Below are 21,515 nucleotides of genomic sequence, written 5' to 3'. Positions count from 1 at the left end.
AATTGACCTTTTTGAGCCTATTACACACATGGAAGATGATTAATACTCACACTTCTCCATCTGGGGCATATGTGGAACCAGTAATGGTGAATTCCTTCAATGAACATTGATCACCACCTGCCTTATCAATGATAAACATCTAGAAGAAAAAAAAATGTAGAGAAACTGTTTGAAAACTGCATGAAAGTCAAAGCATCTACTGCGCCTGCAATAGTGTTGAAACAGATCGCGGATGATCCATGGTTCACTACATAATCCACAAATCAATTTTTCTGAATAAAGAGACAGGGAAAAAAAGAAAAAGGGGAGTTTGGCTCTCAGTGTGGATTGAGAGTGCTTAGATGGTGAGTGTTGGTGTCAAACATGCAGAGCAAGAAGAACTTAAACAAAAGAAGCCTCTTCTATCTTTGAATTTGCCAGTATGGGAACATATGCTTCCCTGCCCAGACAGTCCTCATTGAACTGTCACATTATATGTGATTTATGCTTTATTTAAGGGTGGTGGAAAAAAACATTACGGTATGTCAAATTTGTCACATTAAGCATATGAACATGGTAGTATGCTGAGCATGGCAAAGTGCAAATCATCCCGCTGTGTCACAGATGGATGATGATTAAATGTATTCATTTATCAACCATCACCTCAGTATGTGTTAAAAGATCCCCCCTTCCTTTAAGCCTTTCTGAGTGCAAAGATAGGCAACGAGACAGCTAAAAGGCAGATGTATTCTGCCTCCAGTTGGTGGCAGCACATGACAATCTCTGTGAAGGCAGCAATCTCCCATAGGTCTGCCCAAACACTGAACATGGTACAAAACGGAGTTTTCACACTCAGGAGTTATGGTTGCACGGGGACACTAAATAAACAGTCCAGAATGGAGTCAATGAAGCTCTACTCCGCCGAAGTTTGCACAGGGATAGACTTTTTCCTCCTTTCAATTCTTACTGTATTTTCATTTTGAAACTAATAATCTGGTTCAGATCTGGAGATTTTCTCAGTCGTTGAAAGGTAAACAGGCAAAGATTAGAGCACACTCTTGTGTATGACTTGATTTGATACAATTAACTATTCCCAAACAGTGGTCCATATATAATATCCTTTTCATCTGCAACTACTATCAAGATCTAAGATCCTGTTGTAATCTTCTATAAATAAACACCCAAGTAGCATTCACTAGCAAAATACAAGCCATTTATGGTCAAAATAGTTTCCCCAAGAAAAAAGAAATGGATATGGCCACAGTTGCTTAGATAAAAAGGTACTACTAGCTACTGTACAACGTTCCCTTACCCTGCACACAGACATCTGATTAGTGGTCAGTGTGCCAGTCTTGTCAGAGCAGATGACAGATGTACAGCCCAGGGTCTCCACGGAGGGCAAACTGCGGACAATGGCATTCTTCTTGGCCATTCGCCGCGTTCCTAAAGCCAAGCAAGTAGTGATAACAGCAGGAAGACCTAGATGACGACAGCAACAAGTCCAAAAAGGGAAAGATGATTATTCAAAACTGAAGGAAGAAACAGACAACTCAAGAAAGAAATGCTCTTTGTGTAATCTATTACAGAGATGACAAATCTGAAAAGGAGCTCATATTGATATTTTTCATTGGAAGAGACAAAAAAATAACTAACAAGAAGTGGCTGTATTTTAATTCTTTGCATACCTTCGGGAATAGCAGCGACAGCCAAAGCTACAGCAATCTTAAAGTAATAGACTGCGCCTCGAATCCAGGAACCTCCATGGACAGGGTCATTGAAGTGACCAATATTGATGATCCATACAGCAATGCAGATCAATGTGATAACCTTAAATTAAAAGCAGTAGCAATTAAAATTAAACCTACAATAATTAAGACCATACAATTTAAGTTAAGAGAACTAGTGTTTTTTTTTTAAACATTTGCAATACAAAATGCAAACATTTCCCTGAAACATCTCTAACCTTGGATAGCTGCTGTCCAAACTCATCCAGCTTCTGCTGTAGTGGGGTGCGCTCCTGCTCAGTGGCAGCCATCTCATCTCGGATTTTGCCTATTTCTGTGTTGCCAGCTGTGGCCACCACCACACCAACAGCCTTTCCAGCTGCGATGTTGGTTCCCTGTAGAGTTTAAGTGGTAAGAGCTTGACATGAGAAAACATAGCATGTAATCATTACACCTGTTTTAAAATCCTTGCATTCGCTCCCCGTGCGCTTCAGGATCGATTTTAAGGTTCTTTTACTAGTTTTTAAGTGTCTTAATGGTCTTGGTCCTTCTTATTTGTCTGCACTACTTTTACCCTATCAACCCTCGCGGACCCTGAGGTCGTCCGGTGCCTTTTAACGATACCAAAAGTCAGAACCAGGACACACGGGGAGGCCGCATTCAGTTTTTATGGTCCCCGATTGTGGAACAGCCTCCCGGAGAACCTCAGGGCCGCAGAGACTGTTGATGTTTTTAAAAAGAGGCTCAAGACCCATCTCTTTAATCAGGCTTTTAACTGACTCATTTAACTCTTTTAAATTTCTTATGCTCACCCTTATTTTTATTGGATCTTACTACTCTGTTTTATATTAATCTTTAGTTTATCCTTTTTTATCATATTTTATTTCCATTGTCTTATCTCAATGTTGTATCTAAATGTTTTAGTCGTTATTTATGGTCTATTTTATACATTCTACTGTCTTATTCTTTTAGTTTTTAATGTCTCGCTTTCTAGACATACTTTTAGAATTTTATGTTATGTTATACTTTTTAAACTCTTTTAGTGCATCTTATCCTGCTTTCTTGTAGCTTTTATCTCCAGTGTTTCCTCATGGGGAGCCTCCATGCTGGGAGTGACTCTGGCCTGCAGGGGGTCGTCCTGGGGTCGCCCTGGGGTCGTCCTGGGAGTGGTTCTGGCCTGGATGGTTGTGGAGCTCTGCACCACGGCTTCACCGCTGTGGTGTGGACTCCTCTATCCGTCCGGGCCGGGATGGTCTCTGTGGGGTCTCCCCTTGTAACTGCGAGCTATGAGACGACCTGGCCTGGACGGCTCCCTGTTACAGTTTCCTCACTTGGATCCTCTGTGCTCAGCCATGTCTACACCGTGTGTCTGCGTGTGTGTCTGTGTGTGTAACTCGGGTGAATTGTGGTGTGCTTGCGTCTGTCTGTGTGTGTGCGGGGAGGGGGGCAGGGCATTAATACGTTTTATGTTTATTATTTGTTTTATGTAAAGCACTTTGTGTTGAATTTTATGTATGAAAGGTGCTTTATAAATAAAGTTTGATTTGAATCATCCAGATTTAAGGGCAAAGGGGTGAAACTGCTCTAATTAAGAGCCAATGACCCTAGATAGAATTTTACATGTACCATGAGTGTTCAGGGCATCACCTTATTAAAAATATACATCATCCATTGTTGGAAGCTATTTTTTGCATTTTGACATAAACAGTAAAGAAATTGTAACACCAATTTATTTAGTCATTCAGAAGGGCACAGTATGTTTACCTATATCTATTAAAAAAACATTCCCTATTCAAATTTTTTAAGAAAAATATAAGAACAATATAGTGCCTAAGTATAGTCAAACATACAGTAAAAATTATAAAAGGGCAAAAGAAATCCAACAGCCTAAAATGGTCTTGTTCACTTACAGAAAAGAGCATGTTTTTCTTGTCCTGGTTGACGGCACGTGGGTCGGGAACCGGGTCTGTGTGTTTGATTACAGACACAGACTCCCCTGCAAGAAGAGAATAACATCAAGAGAAGAGGAAGAAGTGAGAGTTTCTACACAGCAGAGCATGAAGAGGTAATTGTGACAGTTAGTTGAAATTTTCGGCAGATACGTGGAAATGGCTTCACAGCTGACTGAGCAGGCCTGTCAATTATCAAACACTGCCCTAGCACCGCTTTCCAAACCCCTCATTTAATGTCTGCTTACACAGCAGTGTTTTTAGTTGTTATCAAGGGTGCAAGGATCACAAACTTCTGAAAAGAGTAAAGCAGGAATGTGGAAGGACAGATGAGGAAAATAGCTAAAATCACCAAAATATCCCAAGAAATTTGCGAGAGTTTTAAATACTTAATTCAAATACACTTCTTCCCCTGTACAATTAGGATCCTTAAATATTCTCCCCTTCCTTTCCCAGCTCTCTTATTGGCCAATCATCTGTTTATTTTCCAGCAACTTTCTTTCACATTGGTATAGCCTGCGCAGCCATAACTACTGGGTGTAAAAAGGCTTGAGTGTAAAACATGGATACGTCTTATTTCCTTAGGTGTCTGGGTTGATGGAAAGATGATTTTATTGCAGAAGCAGGCAAAAGATTGTAAGAAACCAAAATACAGTAACACGTAAAATTAACTAATATGAAAACTATGTTAACATTTTAAAAACAGGACACAGGAAATAGAGAGGACCAACACAGCTCACAGTATAAAAATATTTTACCTGTAAGAATTGATTGGTCAACCCTTAGTGTTGTTGATTTGATAGAAGTCAGCCTGATGTCTGCAGGCACTTTATCTCCAACTGTGACCAGAAATTACAAAAACACAGCAGTCTTAATCCATTGAATTAAAAAAAAAATTAAAAATCTACAAAATAGCTGTCCCAAATGTACAGTGATATTTTTAATACCAACTTCTATAAAAAAAAAAGATATTAATGAAAGAAATGGAACAAGAAGCTAAATGCAAACACAGAACACTTGGAAATAAAAATCAGCAGCTGACTTATTGTACTCATACACTTCAGTAATAAAACAATCAAACCTAAATTATTTGTTGGAAAGGCTGGAGGAGAGACATGCATTAAAAATTATTAATGTTCCACTCATCTCCTGCGCAGGACATAAATAGACTGCAGCACATTCTTTCCACTGACACTGGGCTTTAAGAAATCCCTAGTAAAACAAACCTTAAAAATGTACATTTGAAGAAAAAATGTTGTCTCTGTAAATCCTTTAAGTTCCACAACAGACATTTATTTGCTTTGTTAAATAGATAAGAGGGGGAAAAAAGGAAACAGTTCAGATGCTTTTATTTTGTTTTTGTTAAGCTTATTACAAACAGCTAGGCCTGGTTTTATTAAGTGATAAACTCCTTAGCCTTGTGGTTTCATTAGTACACCGGATATTTGTCTGCTTGTAATCTTTTCTCATCCATCATTTTAACTCTTGCAAGGTCAATCAATAATAATGTGAAAAATAAATGCCATAATGCAGATTTAACATATTTGTCAAGTTATTTATTTATGTATTATTTATATTTATGGTGATTATTAATAGCTGACATTTAAATTAACTCCTAAAAAGAGGAAAACTGAGTGGAAACTACTGATATTACATCGGAGACATTTTCCAGAGATCACACGGCTTGAAAGGCTGGAGATAAAAGCAATGATCTAAAGACTTAAAGAGAAATAACTGCATGGACGGTGGAGAGTGCAGACAGACATGTAAACTGACCCTGCGGGCTAAGCAGTGCCCTGACGAGTAAAGTAAGAAAAAGGATATGAGGAAAAGTAGGGTTAGATGAGTCCTTCGAAACACACCCAAAAATGGCAAAACTATTTTGATCAGTTAAAAAACGTGCTGTTGGCTTTGGGGGAGGGTCATGTTAAAAACATCTGTTTTAAGCAGAGATTCCACTCCATGTCATAAGTTGAAATAGAAACAGTATGACGTGGGGTTGCGTACACAGCCGTTCTAAAATGCCCCCCAATAGAAAATAAGTGAGTGAATCAAGTTAAACTTATGTAACCAGTAAATTATGCAGCATTGCTTCACATCCAGCTCACATTACAGGATTTATTAAAATGTTATTAGTGCAGGACACGTGTGGACTGAATGGTCATGCTCGAACTGGAGAAGCTGAACTACCATATTTGGTACTCCTGTTGTCTACACGCTGTCAAAAGCTCTTTATCACCTGTCTGACTTCAAACTAGATCCCTTAAGAGAGATGTGAAAAGGAGGGTAGATGCAGGGGAACAGGGGAAATAGAAAAGACTCAAAGCCCTGTGGGAAAGTTTCAACAAAAAGTCATTAATTAGAAATCCTACCAATGGAGTAATAGCAAAAACACATGCTATTTTCTACCCATTGAGGTATACTGGGAATAAGGTCACAGCAAGCAGACTACGGTAACCCACTTTCAGTGGCAATTAAGATAGTTTGGAAACAAAAAACGTGTGATAAGATCTATTCACTTAATCAAAAACTTGAATGTTGCCACTTAGCTCCATTTATTGGACAGCTGACTTATCTGCACCAACTTTGTGATCTACTTTGTTACCAAGTTAGTAACAAAATCCTCTATTTATTGGCCCTGAGCAAACTATAGCACCACTCTGATTGTAACATGGTCTCTGCCGTTCCTCCTGGCTCTTGTACTGCAGTAATTGACAAAACCATTCTGTGGACCAGGGACGTTGAAACTGATGACCATTTTTGCTGAGTGGACCACTCTATAAAAGCCATGTGCTTCCACTCTGCATTATTCCCCACCCGGGTGATTAAACTCCACAAAGAATGACCTAAGTTACAGGTGGGGAGGTTTCTGAACGCCCTGAACTGGAGATACATTTCTTCAGGCATGTGATGATGGAGGCACTAATGGTGATATCGATGTGGCAAAGTTTTGACAGGTTCTGGGAGATGTGAGCACTAGGTTTCTTAGGTTTTACACTTAATTGTCCAGTGGACTCAGTACTAGTCTATTGGACCCGACGCCTAGCTTGTGGGACAGTTTGAAACCGCTCCACAGCACATTATGCGAGACCACCCTCAGTGACTACAATGGCCACGATTCCCAGTAGCTGGCACGGTATTGCTGTTCCAATGCAATCCTGTACCCTGTGGGCCTCGGGCTTTCCAATTTATAGTCCTTTCAACATCTTGCCTTCCGTCTTATGGAGTATGATCTTTTTATTTTTCCTTCTTACAGAGACAGAGGACAGCCTCTGGGACAGGGCCTTTCCTTCTCCCTTGGGACCAAAGGATTTCAGCTGCATCAACTCTTCCCCCGTGTAAGAGACAAATGTCGCACTGCATGCAATTAACATCCTATCAGTTTGTAAAGAATAAGTTTCTCTCATGTACTATTAAGAAAATGTGAGGAAATATGAATTATACAACGCAAAATAAAACACACTTCACTTAAAAAAGTATTTGAGTTCAAGTCCAGGCTACATGGCACCGAATTATTCATCATGGGGGGTCCAGTGAAATTTGTGATGCCTTTAAGCATTTGTATATTTTCTCTCCCACTGACTAGCTACATCATGTTCTAGCACGTAGGCTTACAACCTTATGGGAACTTCAATGACTTCCAGCAGCTCTCAAAGGACACGCCACATAATTTCACATGAAAATATACATCTTGTATAATTTTCAGAGTGCTGTGATAATGGAACTGTACTTCTTCATGCAAGAGGCAAGAGAAAAGCCGAACAGACAAACAGCTGAGTTCGGATTGAGAAATGTCATGTGTGATGAGAGACTAGACTACAATTCAAAACAAGAAGGTAGCTTTGGACATGCCATTTGGAGGACAGAAATATTTATACATTTGTATTTATTTTTCTATTATATCATATGTTTCATCACTCCAACAATAGATGCTATTGGTTATCACTGCCCTAAAGAGGCTAAATAAGGCTGAAATAAAATGAAACCAAAGCAAGCCATAAGAGAAAGAGAACATCCGACCTCCAGTGAAGATCTGGCACAAAAAGAACCAGTAAAGAGTTTTAATAAAACTTAAGAGCCAACAGTAATCAAGTTTGTACAGCTCAGTAAGAATTGCGAGTCGTGATACGGGTGACCCATCGTACCTTAACATGAAAGCTTTTGCAAAGTATATAAATATCAACAGTCATTCCCTCAATCTCTCATCTGAGTAATCAAGGTACTCGCATATGACCAGTTTTGTAAAATTTGTGATGCTGATTATCTAAAAATTAATAATTATTTTAACCAATCAGTGGTATAGGGTACACAAGCAACAGTTTAAGTTATATATATTGTTTCTAGTTTCTATACTGAAATACAATGTGTATTATTAGCTAGTCTGAGTCATCAACGGCTGTGTGGCTTCAGTGCAAAATCTAATTAAATTCTATTTTTTTTTTATAATTTATTCAATCATATGATTTCATAAAACCATGTAATCACCCAAATTCAAGAGTTTATTTAATAATCCATTCACACAAATCCTAATACCTGTTATTTTATTATATAATTAATGGAAGTAGCTGAAAATAGACCAACTTTTTTAAAGAAGTCTGATCAGAAGGAGAAAAAAAAAGGGGGGGAGGGGGGAGATACAATTCCTGCTGAATGTTGCACTTTAAATACTACTGGAAAAATACTCAGCCAGAGGATATATGAAGCATAATTCCCAGATAAATTTGTTTTAAATTGACACTTTCTACTTACAAGAAAATATCATACAACAGTAGTTCTTAACTGGTCCAGCTTTGGGAAACACCATCACACCTTAATTAGAAGCCATGGCCCAAATCGAGGAAAATATTTAATTTTTCCAATTAATTTAATTAAAAGATGATTCAGTTTAAACCTCAGATTGTACAGAATTAACAGTGCTTCAATGAAAAAATGCCCAATAAAGTGCAACATTTGTCAAGTAGTTTCAACTCCAAAATATAATAGCTTCAGCTGAATACCCACTAACATATAACAAGCACTGTACGAGTTAAACTATTCAGTCAATTCATCAAGTTTTAAAAGGTAAGGCTGACCAAAATCAAAATGTTTAGAAGCAACCATTTTTAAACAGACTCAGCTGTTTTTTCCTGCAAAATACATGAAATTAAAAAACAATAAAAATTATATGCTTTACCTAAGGCACAGGTTGCAACCCACGGAAAATAGGTCCACCACCAATTTTGGGGTCCCGACCTACCAATTGAGAATCACTGATATACACTATAAACTAAACTAATTAACACACACACACACACACAGACACACACACACACACACAGGAAAGAGAGGGGGAAAGCCCCAAAACGCATCAATCACTTTACTCAAGTAATGTGAATCTATTGAATCAGCTCAACTGTTAATCCTCTGAGATTACACTTGAGTCAAAAAGTGCCCTTCTGAGTTGCTCATTATTGTCGCAGGATGTTCCAGGAGATATTCAACTTTGAAGACTTAATTTTAGATATATGGCAATAGTTTTCTTCACTGGTCAATAAAAATATACCGGTATATAACACAAAAAGGATTGCAACATTTTTAAACTGCACAATTAAAGAATTATGCTATAGCAGAGCATCTTTTCCTTGTGCTCAGACCTGCTGTACTATCAAAGTTGCCTATTTGGCTTCGAGACTAATTTTGCCCTTTTATTCTTGTGTTGACAATTTCCTGAGGTCTTTATAAAATTTCTTTGACAGGCATACTTTGACCAAAATACCACAGATTGTACCACATCTTTGATTTCAACCTAGAATTCGCAAATCTCTACATAAAAACTGTTTGTTATGGGGGCTGACAGTAGGCTACTCGATTCTACTTCATCCCTCTACCATGCAGAGTGCCTTATTTGAGATCAGTTCTACAGCTTCAAGCAACCATGTAAACGTAAATTAGCCTTTGAAGCAAGTTATTACCATATGAGGGAATAATGTCGTGCATACCCAAAAAGCTCACAAGCAAGCACCAAACTGAACTCCAACTCCAGCAACTTCTCCTGAGACCAAACTCCTTTAAGCTTTGCTTTGGAATAAGAAAACCCTTTATGGGAAGCTAAATAATTAAACAAAGAATGGAAAGAAGCACACAAAAAAAAGTATCTATTTAAAGAAAAAGAAAGTAGAGCAGTAGTATGTTGCTCCGTCCAAGTTGAGGTTAGCCAAAAAATACTGCTCGTGTTACATAACTGCTTTACTCAATCTGAGCCTTTATTATCCTACAACTGTGTTTTAAAATGAAAAAAAAAAAAAAAAAAAAACAGTAAATAATGCTCTTGATTCTAACAGAATAGTGCCTTTCCTACATCCACGATTAGAATCGACAGATTTACTCCCCGCGGCCATTGGTTCTTTGCATCGTAATTATGTTATTTGAATCCTGGACTGAAATGTTAATGATCATTAACAAAAGACAATTAAGAATCCTCAGAGTATACTTTGAGTAATTCCTGTTGTACTACATTTACTTTTTTGATTAATGATGACAATTTACAAACAATAAAAGGACAGCTGAAGAATTAAAATGTATAGATAAAAATGTTCATCTTACCAGCCACCTCCACAATGTCCCCAGGCACAATGTCCCTGGCCTTGATTCTCTGGACGCTCTTCCTGTCTTGGCGGTATACCTTTCCCATCTCGGGCTCATACTCTTTAAGTGCTTCAATGGCATTTTCTGCATTTCGCTCCTTAAGAGTAAAAGAGAAAGAAAAATAATTAAAAATGTCAAAATCTCAAACACCAAATAACTTAACTTTACAGATTTGATAGTCAAATTTATAAGAGCAAAGCAAGGCACATAAATATCCATAAACACTAAACTGGGGTGGAGTAGCAGATTGTAATTATGTAGACACTGGACTGAATTGTAAAATGCTGAACAAGTGATTGCACGTTATGACGTGTGTAAAATAATTCACCTTTCAAGCTTGAGTAACCCAGGATTTTAAGCAAGTTTATTTGAGAATACCTTAATCTTTTTAAGTCATCTCTCTTCATTTGCTTGAAATACTCATTTCTTGCCTACTCTGTTCCTACACAGCCTTGCATTTTCCCGGCTGACATGACCTTTCATTGTATGGTGGTCTTATTAAAAAGATAACTTAGTTTCAGTGGTAGGTCCACAGACAGAGGGTGGTACTTGAGTTGATATGACACAACAAAGCATAAAACCCCAAGTAATTATACTCCTAGAAAGAGAAATAAAATGCAGACAAACAACTTTAAAAACAGATGCCACAACTTTCTATCTCTGCATGATTCATTGAGGCTTTGTTTACCTGAATAAAAGGCAAACTGCCACTAAGAAGCTCAACTCTCAACATGTGCTTCAACAAGCTCTAAATTTGCAGAACAATTCACAGCTTCATGTTCAAGTGGCCTGTTCAACTGGTTTATTGGACCGTTTCCCCAGACGTTTTAATCAGCGTGATTTTCTTGTAAACACCTAATCTTTCCACCTTGACCACAGATAAGAAATTATTTCCTCTGCAGATATTAAGCACATCTGTCGTTTGTAGAAAGTATAAATAAACCAGTGACACATCTCTTACAGGATAAGCATGTTCCATTTTAATAAATGTCTTGTTAGATCATTCGTTAAAACACAAATCTACTTTGTCAATGACAATCTGGATCCTCTTGCAAGAAGACCCCTAGGAGATACACAATTTCTAGTATAATAAAACACCAACACGTGATCATATAATAAAACACTCACATGTCTGTTAGTGACATACCATTTTGGCAAAACCTTAAATATAAGATTTCCATTGTGATTTTTTAATTAAAATATACTATGGCTGCAATGAGCGGAGAGAGAATAAAAAAAAAAAGAAAGAAATCACCATTTTGGTAGGAAAATTTGACAACGGATATATTCACCACTGAAGTGACTCTAGTTCCAGCGAAAAGATTTCATGTAAACATCCTATTTCCCAACAAACCTTGCAGACTTGTAATTTATTTGTCAGCTTCCCATTTCATAATTAAAGATGAGCCTTTCAAATCAAAGAAATAATTTTAGAAATTCAAGTTTTGAAATTGCTAGAAATTAAAAAGACCCAGGCAGGATGCTATGCATGCAACCTTGCTACCAATGCTGACATTTGGTGCACTTTGCTTTGATGTATGGTAGTTTTTTCATATGCTAGCGTCACCTACAGAGTTGGCACTTTACTTCATGCTCATTTTCGCTTAAAGATTGTCTTCATTGACCTTTTGACGGTTTTGGACATCGGCTCTGTACATTCCCCTTATCTTCACTCTATTAGCATCTAGGTTCACTCCACTACACAAAGGTCTGAAAGGACTGAAGCTGGCCCCATTACCATGCAGTTTAAAAACTTTTACTGATGTAGATATGAAAATGTTCTGTTTGCTTACCTGCCAAACTCCAACAATTGCATTTGCTATGAGAATAAGGAGGATAACAAAAGGCTCCACGAAGGCTGTAACAGTTTCCTCTCCCTCTTCAAACCAGGCCAGAACCTGCACATAAAACAGATAGAAAAAAAACAAAAAACATTCAAGTTTGAGGTACTGGACCGTATAAGACCCTGGATCAGGAATAAAATAAGATGCCCAAAAACAACAAGAAATGAACACACCCAAGTTCTATTTCCTTCCTTTAAAAATAAAACATTTTAAAATCTTTAAAAAAGTATTTATAGAAAAGACAGCGACAGACAGAAAGAAAGAAAATTTGCAACTAACCGAGACGACACATTCTAGAATAAAAGAGCTAGCCATAGCTGAACCACGCCATTCAAAGGGGACCTATTATGGCATCTAATACCTATTTTAAACAGGCCTTGAATGTCTTAAAAACAAGCTTTTGATTGTTTTTTCTAAATAAATTAGAAATTCAGCCTCTGAGCCATGTCTTTATCTTCCCATTCTCTAACCTCCTTATCTATGCGGGATTCTGAGTGGTCGGGGAGCCTATGATAATGAGGCTCTGTGCTGATTGGCTGCCTGAATGATGCGATACACCGCTACGAAACAATGGCGGAAGCTCCGGCCGGCGGAGTTACACCGTGTCATAACTCCATGTGATGCGAGCGAGCGTCAGCGACAAAATCAATTTCATTGCTTTATTTTCTATTGGACTGTCCTAACTGTCCACAGCAACGCAGCATGACGCGGCGCAGCGTTTTGAGCTGAACATTTGTCGGACGCCCTGCTTCTATTTTTTTCCTTCCGCTCACGTTGAAAGCGCTGTAGGAAACGGTCATGGATGAGGAACGGATGATCCAGTTAGTTGAAATGAGAAGTTATCTTCTGGGGCGGCAGTAGCTCAGGTGGTAGAGCGGGTCGTCCAATGATCGGAAGGTCGGCGGTTTGAATCCCGCTCTGTCCCAGTTTGCCGTCGTAGTGTCCTTGGGCAAGACACCTTACCCACCTTGCCTCGTGTGAATGTGTATGAATGTTGGTGGTGGTCGGAGGGGCCGTTTGGCGCGATATGGCAGCCACGCTTCCGTCAGTCTGCCCCAGGGCAGCTGTGGCTACAAAACATAGCTTACCACCACCAGTGAGAATGTATATGAATGAATAATGATCTCTGTAAAGCGCTTTGGGTGCCTTGAAGGGCGCTATATAAATCCAAGTCATTATTATTATTATTATTATTATTATTATCTCTATGATACCTCCTCATTTCACTACAAAAACCTCAATAAAGTGGCAGCTGGCTGGAGGGAGATGGACAGAGAGCGTCCGATGTCACTGGTTACGTAACGAAAATCAGCAAAATCTGAACGGCTCGTAGAAGCCACATCAAACTGGATGTCTCATCCAGGCGGCTGTACAGACACTACAGAATTTAGTTGCTTTCCTCCTTCTCTGAGTTGGCAGGCTGAGGGGAGACCACTTTATATATGTTAAAGCAAGAGAAAACATGTTTTTCATAATAGGTCCCCTTTAACTGGACTGTTTTCTTAGTCTCAATTTCAATACTTGAGGTGAATTGATTCACTGACCACATTAAGTCAGCTTCCACAACAATAGGTAGCGATATTCCTGTTTTCAAGCAAGGCAAGTTTATTTTCTAGAGCAAAATTCATACCCAAGGCAATTCAAACGGCTTTACGGCTACATAAAAATCATATGGCGGCAAATACAATCATCCCATAAAAACATAGAAATAATCATTTGTTCATTAAATTAAAAATGAAGATTGCAGATAAAGTCCTTTCAGTTGTCATACAAACAGCTAAATAGAACTGTTTTCAGCCTGGATTTGAACATTGTCAGAATTGAGGTCTGTCTCACATCTTCTGGAAGACTGTTCCAGATTTTAGGAAAATAAAACTGAAACGCAGCTTCACCTTGTTTAGTCCTGGCTCTGAGTCCGAGTTGGTTCATATGGCTCTAATATGTCAGAGATGTACTTTGGTGCTATGCCATGACGAGACTTGTGCACAAGCAAAGGTGTTTTAAGGTCTATTCTCTGAGCGACAGGAAGCCAGTGAAGAGACCTGAGGACTGGACTGATATGGTTGTTAGGGCTGCAACGATTCGTCGATGTTGTCGACAAAAATCGATAATCAAAATTGTCGACAATGAATTCCATTGTCGACAATTGTCGCCAGACGTGTTTTTCCAACGGAGTGAGGCGTCTCACCCCAATACAATCTCTGCCGAGAGTCGCGCATGCACGATAGCGTCTCTGCCGAGCGGTAGCGGGTAAACAATAATGACGGCGTCCCGTCCTGTAGCAGCTGCGCGTAACAAAACTTCTAAAGTTTTGGAGCCTTTTAGCCTCGATACGGTAAATAAAAAGATGACTTGCAAGGTTTGCAAAGCCGACCTTGCTTATCACGGGAGCACGTTGGTAATGCACAAGCATTTGAAGAGAAAGCACGTCGGGTCTGAGTGACGGGTTTCAACAATACACCAGTTTTAAATAGGACATTTTATTAACTTTTTGTATGAACACCGGCAAAGTTTAATAAAATAGCTACAGGACTGTCTCAGAAAATTAGAATGTTGTGTTCTTTATTTCTTTATTTTCTGTAATACAATTAAAAAAAACAAAAATGTCATACATTCTGGATTCATTACAAATCAACTGAAATATTGCAAGCCTTTTATTATTTTAATATTGCTGATTATGGCTTACAGCTTAAGATTTCCAGAATATTTAAATTTTTTGAGATAGGATATTTGAGTTTTCTTAAACTGTAAGCCATGATTAAGCAATATTAAAATAATAAAATGCTTGCAATATTTCAGTTGATTTGTAATGAATCCAGAATGTATGACATTTTTGCATTACAGAAAATAAAGGACTTTATCACAATATTCTAATTTTCTGAGACAGTCCTGTATTTTTCATTGAAGTACCCATCTTTATCGTGTTTATTATCATTTGCCACATAATTAAAGTGACATACTAAATTTAAGAAAAAATTACTAATTATCCGATTAGTCGACTAATCGTTTCAATAGTCGGTGACTAGTCGACTATTAAAATAGTCGTTAGTTGCAGCCCTAATGGTTGTATTTCCTGGTTCTAGTCTGGACTCGAACAGCAGCATTGTGGATGTACTGCAGCTGTCTTACAGCTCGTTTAGAGAGCCCAGTGCGCAGGCCGTTACAACGGTCTAACCTGCTGGAGACAAACACGTGGATTAGTATGGATCAACATGTCGGGTATTGGGCTTCCGGTTAACCAATTACAACACACACCAGAATAACAGATAAATCTTCGGTTTAGCTGGCAGCAGCGAATTGGAACAATGGTGAAAAGAAAACTGGAAAGACTTGCTGTACATTTTGTATGAGCCAAAAGTTTAAAAACAAGAAAAAAAAAAAAGAAAGAAAGAAAATTGGCTTCTGTCAGTACTTCCAATTCAAAAGGTGGGGATTGTGGGACGCGTGCAGAGCTTGTAGGTCAAGTTCAGACCAGCTGAACACTTACATACTAGCACTGACCCACCACTTTCATCATGAGTCACAAACAAGCAGCAGAAATTACAGCCAATTACTGGCATTGCCTCCTATGACAACTGGGGTTTGACTCCAGAGGTATCTATTAGATGACACAACACTTTTCATTTTAAAGTATTGAGGATAAAAAAAACTCCAACAGTTTCATTAGTAAAATCGTAATGGAAAATACAACAAAAAAGTGTAATTCTAATACAAAAATTCAAATACTCAACAGAAAAATGATAAAATTAAGATGCCTTCAATTTACATTTTCAAATTCAATTTACAAGCTACAAAATGTGGGTGGAAGCAAAAAAAAAAAAAAAGCTTCAGGGCACTTTTTTTTATTTAATTTTTTACCTTCAAACAAAATTTCCATTAAGGTATTCACTTAAAAATGTCCTCCAAGTGTCCTGACAGTTAGGTAAGTTCTGTCGGGGCAAAATATTGACTTGCATATACTAGAGGAAGTAGTTACTAAATAATTACTGATCACGAATGTGGAAGACTCAAACATCTATGCTGCCATTATTTTGACCTTGAACACGGACCTTAACCCAGACTCAATCAGCCATATCAACTAGACCTAACAAGCAAAGATAAGGCGCTTCTTTTGTCATATGTAGTTTTGCAAACTGGGCCAAGTGTGCTAAAGAGAGGGAGCACAGGAATTACTGTCCTCTTTTAAAATCTGTGCCAGGAACAAAGTGTGTCAAACTCGTCTCAGTCTTCTCCTACCGTAACCTATATAGACATTGCCATTAGGCTGGGCTCTATACCAGTGTTAAATGATGTATCAATATATTTAGAAGGAGATGAATAAATGGAAATATATTGTGAGGCTGATATGCACTTAATGTTGCTTTAAGACTACTTAACCGTGCCCCCCTCTCAACATGTGCACCTAGATTTCTTTGCTGCATCATAAGATGGTGCATTTGAACAATTTTAAATGTTTTGAACCAATATACTCATTTCTGACTTGGTCATGTCAGAATTTAGTTTCTAATGTTAGAATATGCGTCTTAAGACAGAAAAGGCACAGAATACCTGGCTATTGTATGATACCTTACATGCTGACCTATGATACCTCAACTGACTCGTAATACTGTGGCTTGTATTAGAAAAAACAAGCAATGGCAAGTTTTATTATAGTGAGGGCAGCAGACAACAAGGCAGCACTTAACTGTTCCTTTAAATGCTGGTACATTTTTGTAACAATTTGCCACTTTTTCAGCCGTTTTAAAGTATGCATTAATTAAAATTACTTACAGAAAACACATGCCATATACTCTCAGCACAGGGACAAGATTGAATGCTTCGGACCATCAAATCATCTTTAGCCCTGGTGGCTTCCAAAACAGCAAGCCTGAACCAAAGCCAGACCAAACATCATTGCAACTGGAGCAACTGACCCAGAAAGAAAGGAAGGAGAGCTGGGATAAAATTTCAGCCGAAATTTGGAATCTAAGGGCACTCCTCTGCCTTGCTCAACTCTGGCTACTATCATGTCCCAGAAGGAAAGAGATGGGAGGATGCTCAGTTGTAGAAAAAAGAAATCAGACACTGTGTGACCATTAAGGTCCAAAATCTCACATCTGACGCAACTAGAGGCACTGATTATTTTTCACGCTGACAAAGCACAGGAGCTTGGCGGTGAAAAGACTGTTTTTGCATCAGTGCTGCTTGGTTATACAAAAAAAAAAACACAACCTGAAGTCCTAGCAGCTGCAAAGCTCACACACATAACTTAAGGATATCAGATCCATTTTTCCCTTCCAATGTAACAACTGATACATTTTCTTGACATAAAGATCTCTATCTTGGTGAGATGATCGCTGATTCATGTGCATTTCAAGAATGATGCTGCGTTATGAACTAAATCTTCATTCTATAAATTACTAAAGCACTTAAGATCTTAATGATCCATTTACTCAATTTTCTAAACAACAAAATAGCCCTTATATGCAATTAAATGAATGTGGAATAAAACAATACACACACGTCATATTGTTCCAAAATAGGAAATCAAATGTACCACTTGGCTGAATGCAAGTGTATGAACCAGTGAACCCAGTCTCTTAACGCTGCTCCCAAACACACTTCCGGTCTGAAATTTTCTACAAATTAGAGGAGCAGCATGTGATAAAAATAAAGCCCAGACGATCTCCAACTGAGCCCAATGTCAATGAAGGTTATTGTATTTAGCAGCATGCTCGTGTGAATGCCTTTATTTGCTGTATCATACTTTTTCCCCCCGCCCCGTGCTTAGTAAGCTGCCTAATGTGAATCTTTTTCACCATGTATTTGTAAAGCTCTCAGCTCAACACTGGGATCAACAGTTTAACTGTTTAAGAGACTATTTTATTTTAATGAAATTTTAAAAAACGACAGTTTAAAAGGTTCTAGATGGCATAAGTACTACTTGACTTTTTGATATTTCATCCGTAAACTAGAATGGAAATGTGACATTTATTATCTTATAAATGCAGTAAAGATTGAAAATGGTAAGAATATTGACTCTTCTTTCCATGTTATGAATAAGTGCAAGTGTTCAAGTACACAGAGTACTGATACTCACAACAAACAGTTATAATGTACAATTATTGGTCAATATCTTCAATGTGATGCAACCAAAATTATACAATTTTTACTTCATATTCAGGTCCTAAATGTTCAACCCTTGTGACACTCTGCAGTTTTTCCAAGTAACACACACAACCCGCATGGACCGCCTCTTGTCGCAGTACATGTGGTAAAGTACAACAATCATCTTTGGTTCATGCATGACATCAAGTTGTTTACAGTCGCTGGTGCATAATGGTTGCAAATACAAAACAAGAAATAGGTGTGTCATACTTACGAAGGATATGCAGGCAGCAAGTAAAAGGATCCTTACAAGCAAATCTTCAAACTGTTCAATCACCAATTCCCAAAGAGATTTGCCTGAAATTAAAAGTTTAACAAAATCAGTAAAAAAAAAAAACTAAAAAAAAACAAACAGAATAAGGTAAGGTATGAATGTGACGCCTTGTAAGTTTACTCGCTGGTCCACTCTTTTTTTTTTTTTAACTTTATTTAAAAGAATTATCACAGAATAGTATACAGGAACAGTATACAAATAGAATACAGAACATGTGCCGGGGGTGATGTTCGTTATTCAAGAAGATTATACATATTACACAAGTATACGGTTTTAATAGCCTTTTCATTTTTTGATTTAGTGATTAGTTTTAAGTAAAGTTCCATTTCTTTCTGGAAAACATAAAAGCAAGGGGTTTTCTTTGAAAATTTACTCTTATGAATATGACATTTGGCAAGAAATAAAAACAGATTTATCAAAAAGTAACATTTTCCTTCTTTCTTAGGGAAACAATGGAAACCAAAAACAACATTTTCCCAATGTAAATTAAAATCTATTAGGGGTGGGCAAAAATATTGATACGGCAATATATCGCGATACATAGTCTCGCGATACGATATCGATATTCAATGTATGTATCGCGATATATTGCCGTATCAATATTTTTGCCCACCCCTAGCTGCACTTTATTTTGTGATTTCAGTGTGGGTGAGACACTGCATTTTATTTTTGTTATTTTAAGTCAGTGGCAAGTAGCTGTACTGTATTTTTGTGATTTCAATTTCAGTGTGGGTGAGACACTGCATTTTATTTTGAGTATTTTGTATCTAAGAATAATGCACACACTGCACTTTTCATTGTGTTTCAGTGTGTTTTTTCATGCAAATATGTTGCATAATTAAAATGGAAAGTTTGAATTACATTGTTTTGTCTCAGTCCGTCCAATGCATTATCACTATCATCTAGGGGTGTAACGATACACTAATCTCACGATAGGGTACGATACACGATATTGAGGTCACGATAACGATACGATATTATAGCAGTATTTTTTTTAACAACCTTGAATGAGGAACATATGACTGGAAAAAATGGTCTTTTATTTGAAAGACACAAAATACAAAACAATACTGTACGTTTGCCCAATTGTTACAGTTTGTAATGCTTTATAACTGTTTAAGTTTTAAAGAAAAAGCCAGGCCAACCATTTTCCACAAACTGAACTAAAAGTAAATGTCAGGTTTGCATTATGCATCTTCAGTTTCATACAAGTACAAATATTTTGCCACAAACTGAATAGTTTCTCTCATGTATGATTTGACTTTTTTCTGATGTGCGTTACTAGTCAACACAATAGATTAATATTAATATTCCAATATCGCGATACACTTTGTCACCTCCACGACACGTATTGTGACGTTTTTGTATCACGATATATTGTTACACCCCTACTATCATCTGATGTACATATATACAACTTGGATTTTAAGATATGTAATGCATTTTTAAATTTTTCGGTGAACTATGTAGAATATCGCGATATATCGCATAATCTGGATATTGCAATTTGTATCGTATCGTGGCTCAAGTATCGTGATGCGTATTGTATCGTGAGGTCCTTCCCAATACCCACCCCTAAAATCCATAGTGAAAGAGTCAATAATAAATGTGAATTTGGCTGGTCCACTCACCCTCCTCAGCTGGCAGCTCTGCAGATCATCCCATTCAGGCCGCAGGAGAAGAAAAAAGATGGACAGGCAATTAATTATATACATGTCACCGCTTAAAGTACAACAGCGTCATCCTGTCACGGTGCTGACGCTCATTAGAGCAAATGTGCTGATAGAAATCTACTTCTATAGTGATGCTTTGCTCTGTTTCAACATGGACAGTGATGTAACAGCAGCCCTGGGCCACACATGACACCGGGATGAACCGTCTCCTACCGTTGGGTCCGAACAGCTCCCGCTGTTTCTTCACCTCGTCCGCGCTCAGCCCGGTGCTCTCGTTCACGGAGAAGCAGCTGAACACTTCCTCCACCGTCTTGGTGTGCGCGTTGTCCATGGTGGTGACCTCTGGACCAGAGCTCTGCTCCGGGACCACTGCGGGGGTCGAGGCGGAGGGAACCGGGCGGTAGGCGGGGAGCTGCGGGGCTGCGGGACGCAGGTGTGCGGGCACGGCGGAGCGGTTATCCTGCTAGCGGCTACAGCTAACCGGCTCGTGGTCCGCTGGGCTCCGGCCCCAAAGCTCCGGCCACAGACTCGCACCGACACCTGTCTGTCTCGGGGGGGTTCGGTTATGTAAGCCCCGACTCCTTTAACGCGATGTATTACGAATTAACCCTGACCGAGAGGATAATTGACACATGTGTTGAGTTGCAGCTCAGTCCCGTCGCTCACTCCGTCCTTGTGTTGCGGAATCAGCCCGGTGACGAGCCGCTCATGTGGAGCCCTCCCATTGGTCAGGACCCCGGAAGTGATCTCTCTCTCTTTCTCTACCTCTCTCTCTCTTTCCAGCTCTCTCTCTTTCACTCTCTCACTCTCTCTCTCTCCATCTCTCTCTCTACCTCTCTCTCTCTCTCTCTCTCTCTCTCTCTCTCTCTCTCCATCTCTCTCTACCTCTCTCTCTCTCCATCTCTCTCTCTACCTCTCTCCCTTTCTCTCTCTCTCTCTCTCACTCACTCTCTCTCTACCCCCCTCTCTCTCTCTCTCCATCTCTCTCTCTCTCTCTCTCTCTCTCCATCTCTCTCTCTACCTCTCTCTCTCTCCATCTCTCTCTACCTCTCTCTTTCTCTCTCTCTCTCTCCATCTCTCTCTACCTCTCTCTACCTCTCTTTCTCTCTCTCTCCATCTCTCTCTCTACCTCTCTCTCTCCATCTCTCTCTACCTCTCTCTCTCTCCATCTCTACCTCTCTCTACCTCTCTCTCTCTTTCTCTCTCTCTCTACCTCTCTCTCTCTTTCTCTCTACCTCTCTCTCTCTACCTCTCTCTCTCTACCTCTCTCTCTCTCTCTCTCTATCTACCTCTCTCTCTCT

The 21,515-nt window shown here is 38.7% G+C and overlaps 1 protein-coding gene across 2 annotated transcripts in view; it reads right to left on the bottom strand.

Moving 5' to 3' along the window:
* LOC133455342 (sarcoplasmic/endoplasmic reticulum calcium ATPase 2) overlaps nt 1-20,909 on the bottom strand; it is a 29,643-nt gene extending 8,734 nt beyond the window's left edge. For both annotated transcript variants that reach the window (XM_061734312.1, XM_061734311.1), the window contains exons 1-11: nt 20,428-20,909; nt 20,173-20,190; nt 18,482-18,564; nt 12,070-12,174; nt 10,235-10,373; nt 4,411-4,491; nt 3,614-3,699; nt 1,943-2,098; nt 1,665-1,806; nt 1,292-1,458; nt 51-139 (exon numbers count right to left, since the gene is read on the bottom strand). In XM_061734312.1, the coding sequence (XP_061590296.1) occupies nt 51-139; nt 1,292-1,458; nt 1,665-1,806; nt 1,943-2,098; nt 3,614-3,699; nt 4,411-4,491; nt 10,235-10,373; nt 12,070-12,174; nt 18,482-18,564; nt 20,173-20,190; nt 20,428-20,545 (1,184 nt within the window). In that variant the 5' untranslated portion in view covers nt 20,546-20,909. The remainder of the gene's footprint in view (nt 1-50; nt 140-1,291; nt 1,459-1,664; nt 1,807-1,942; nt 2,099-3,613; nt 3,700-4,410; nt 4,492-10,234; nt 10,374-12,069; nt 12,175-18,481; nt 18,565-20,172; nt 20,191-20,427) is intronic.
* Between the last annotated feature and the right edge of the window lie 606 nt (nt 20,910-21,515).

The sequence above is a fragment of the Cololabis saira genome, chromosome 11 (genome assembly GCF_033807715.1).
Source record: "Cololabis saira isolate AMF1-May2022 chromosome 11, fColSai1.1, whole genome shotgun sequence".
Classification (NCBI taxonomy): Eukaryota; Metazoa; Chordata; class Actinopteri; order Beloniformes; family Belonidae; genus Cololabis; species Cololabis saira.
The sequence above is the reverse complement of the archived record's forward strand: the minus strand, read 5'-3'. Positions and strand labels throughout refer to the sequence as shown.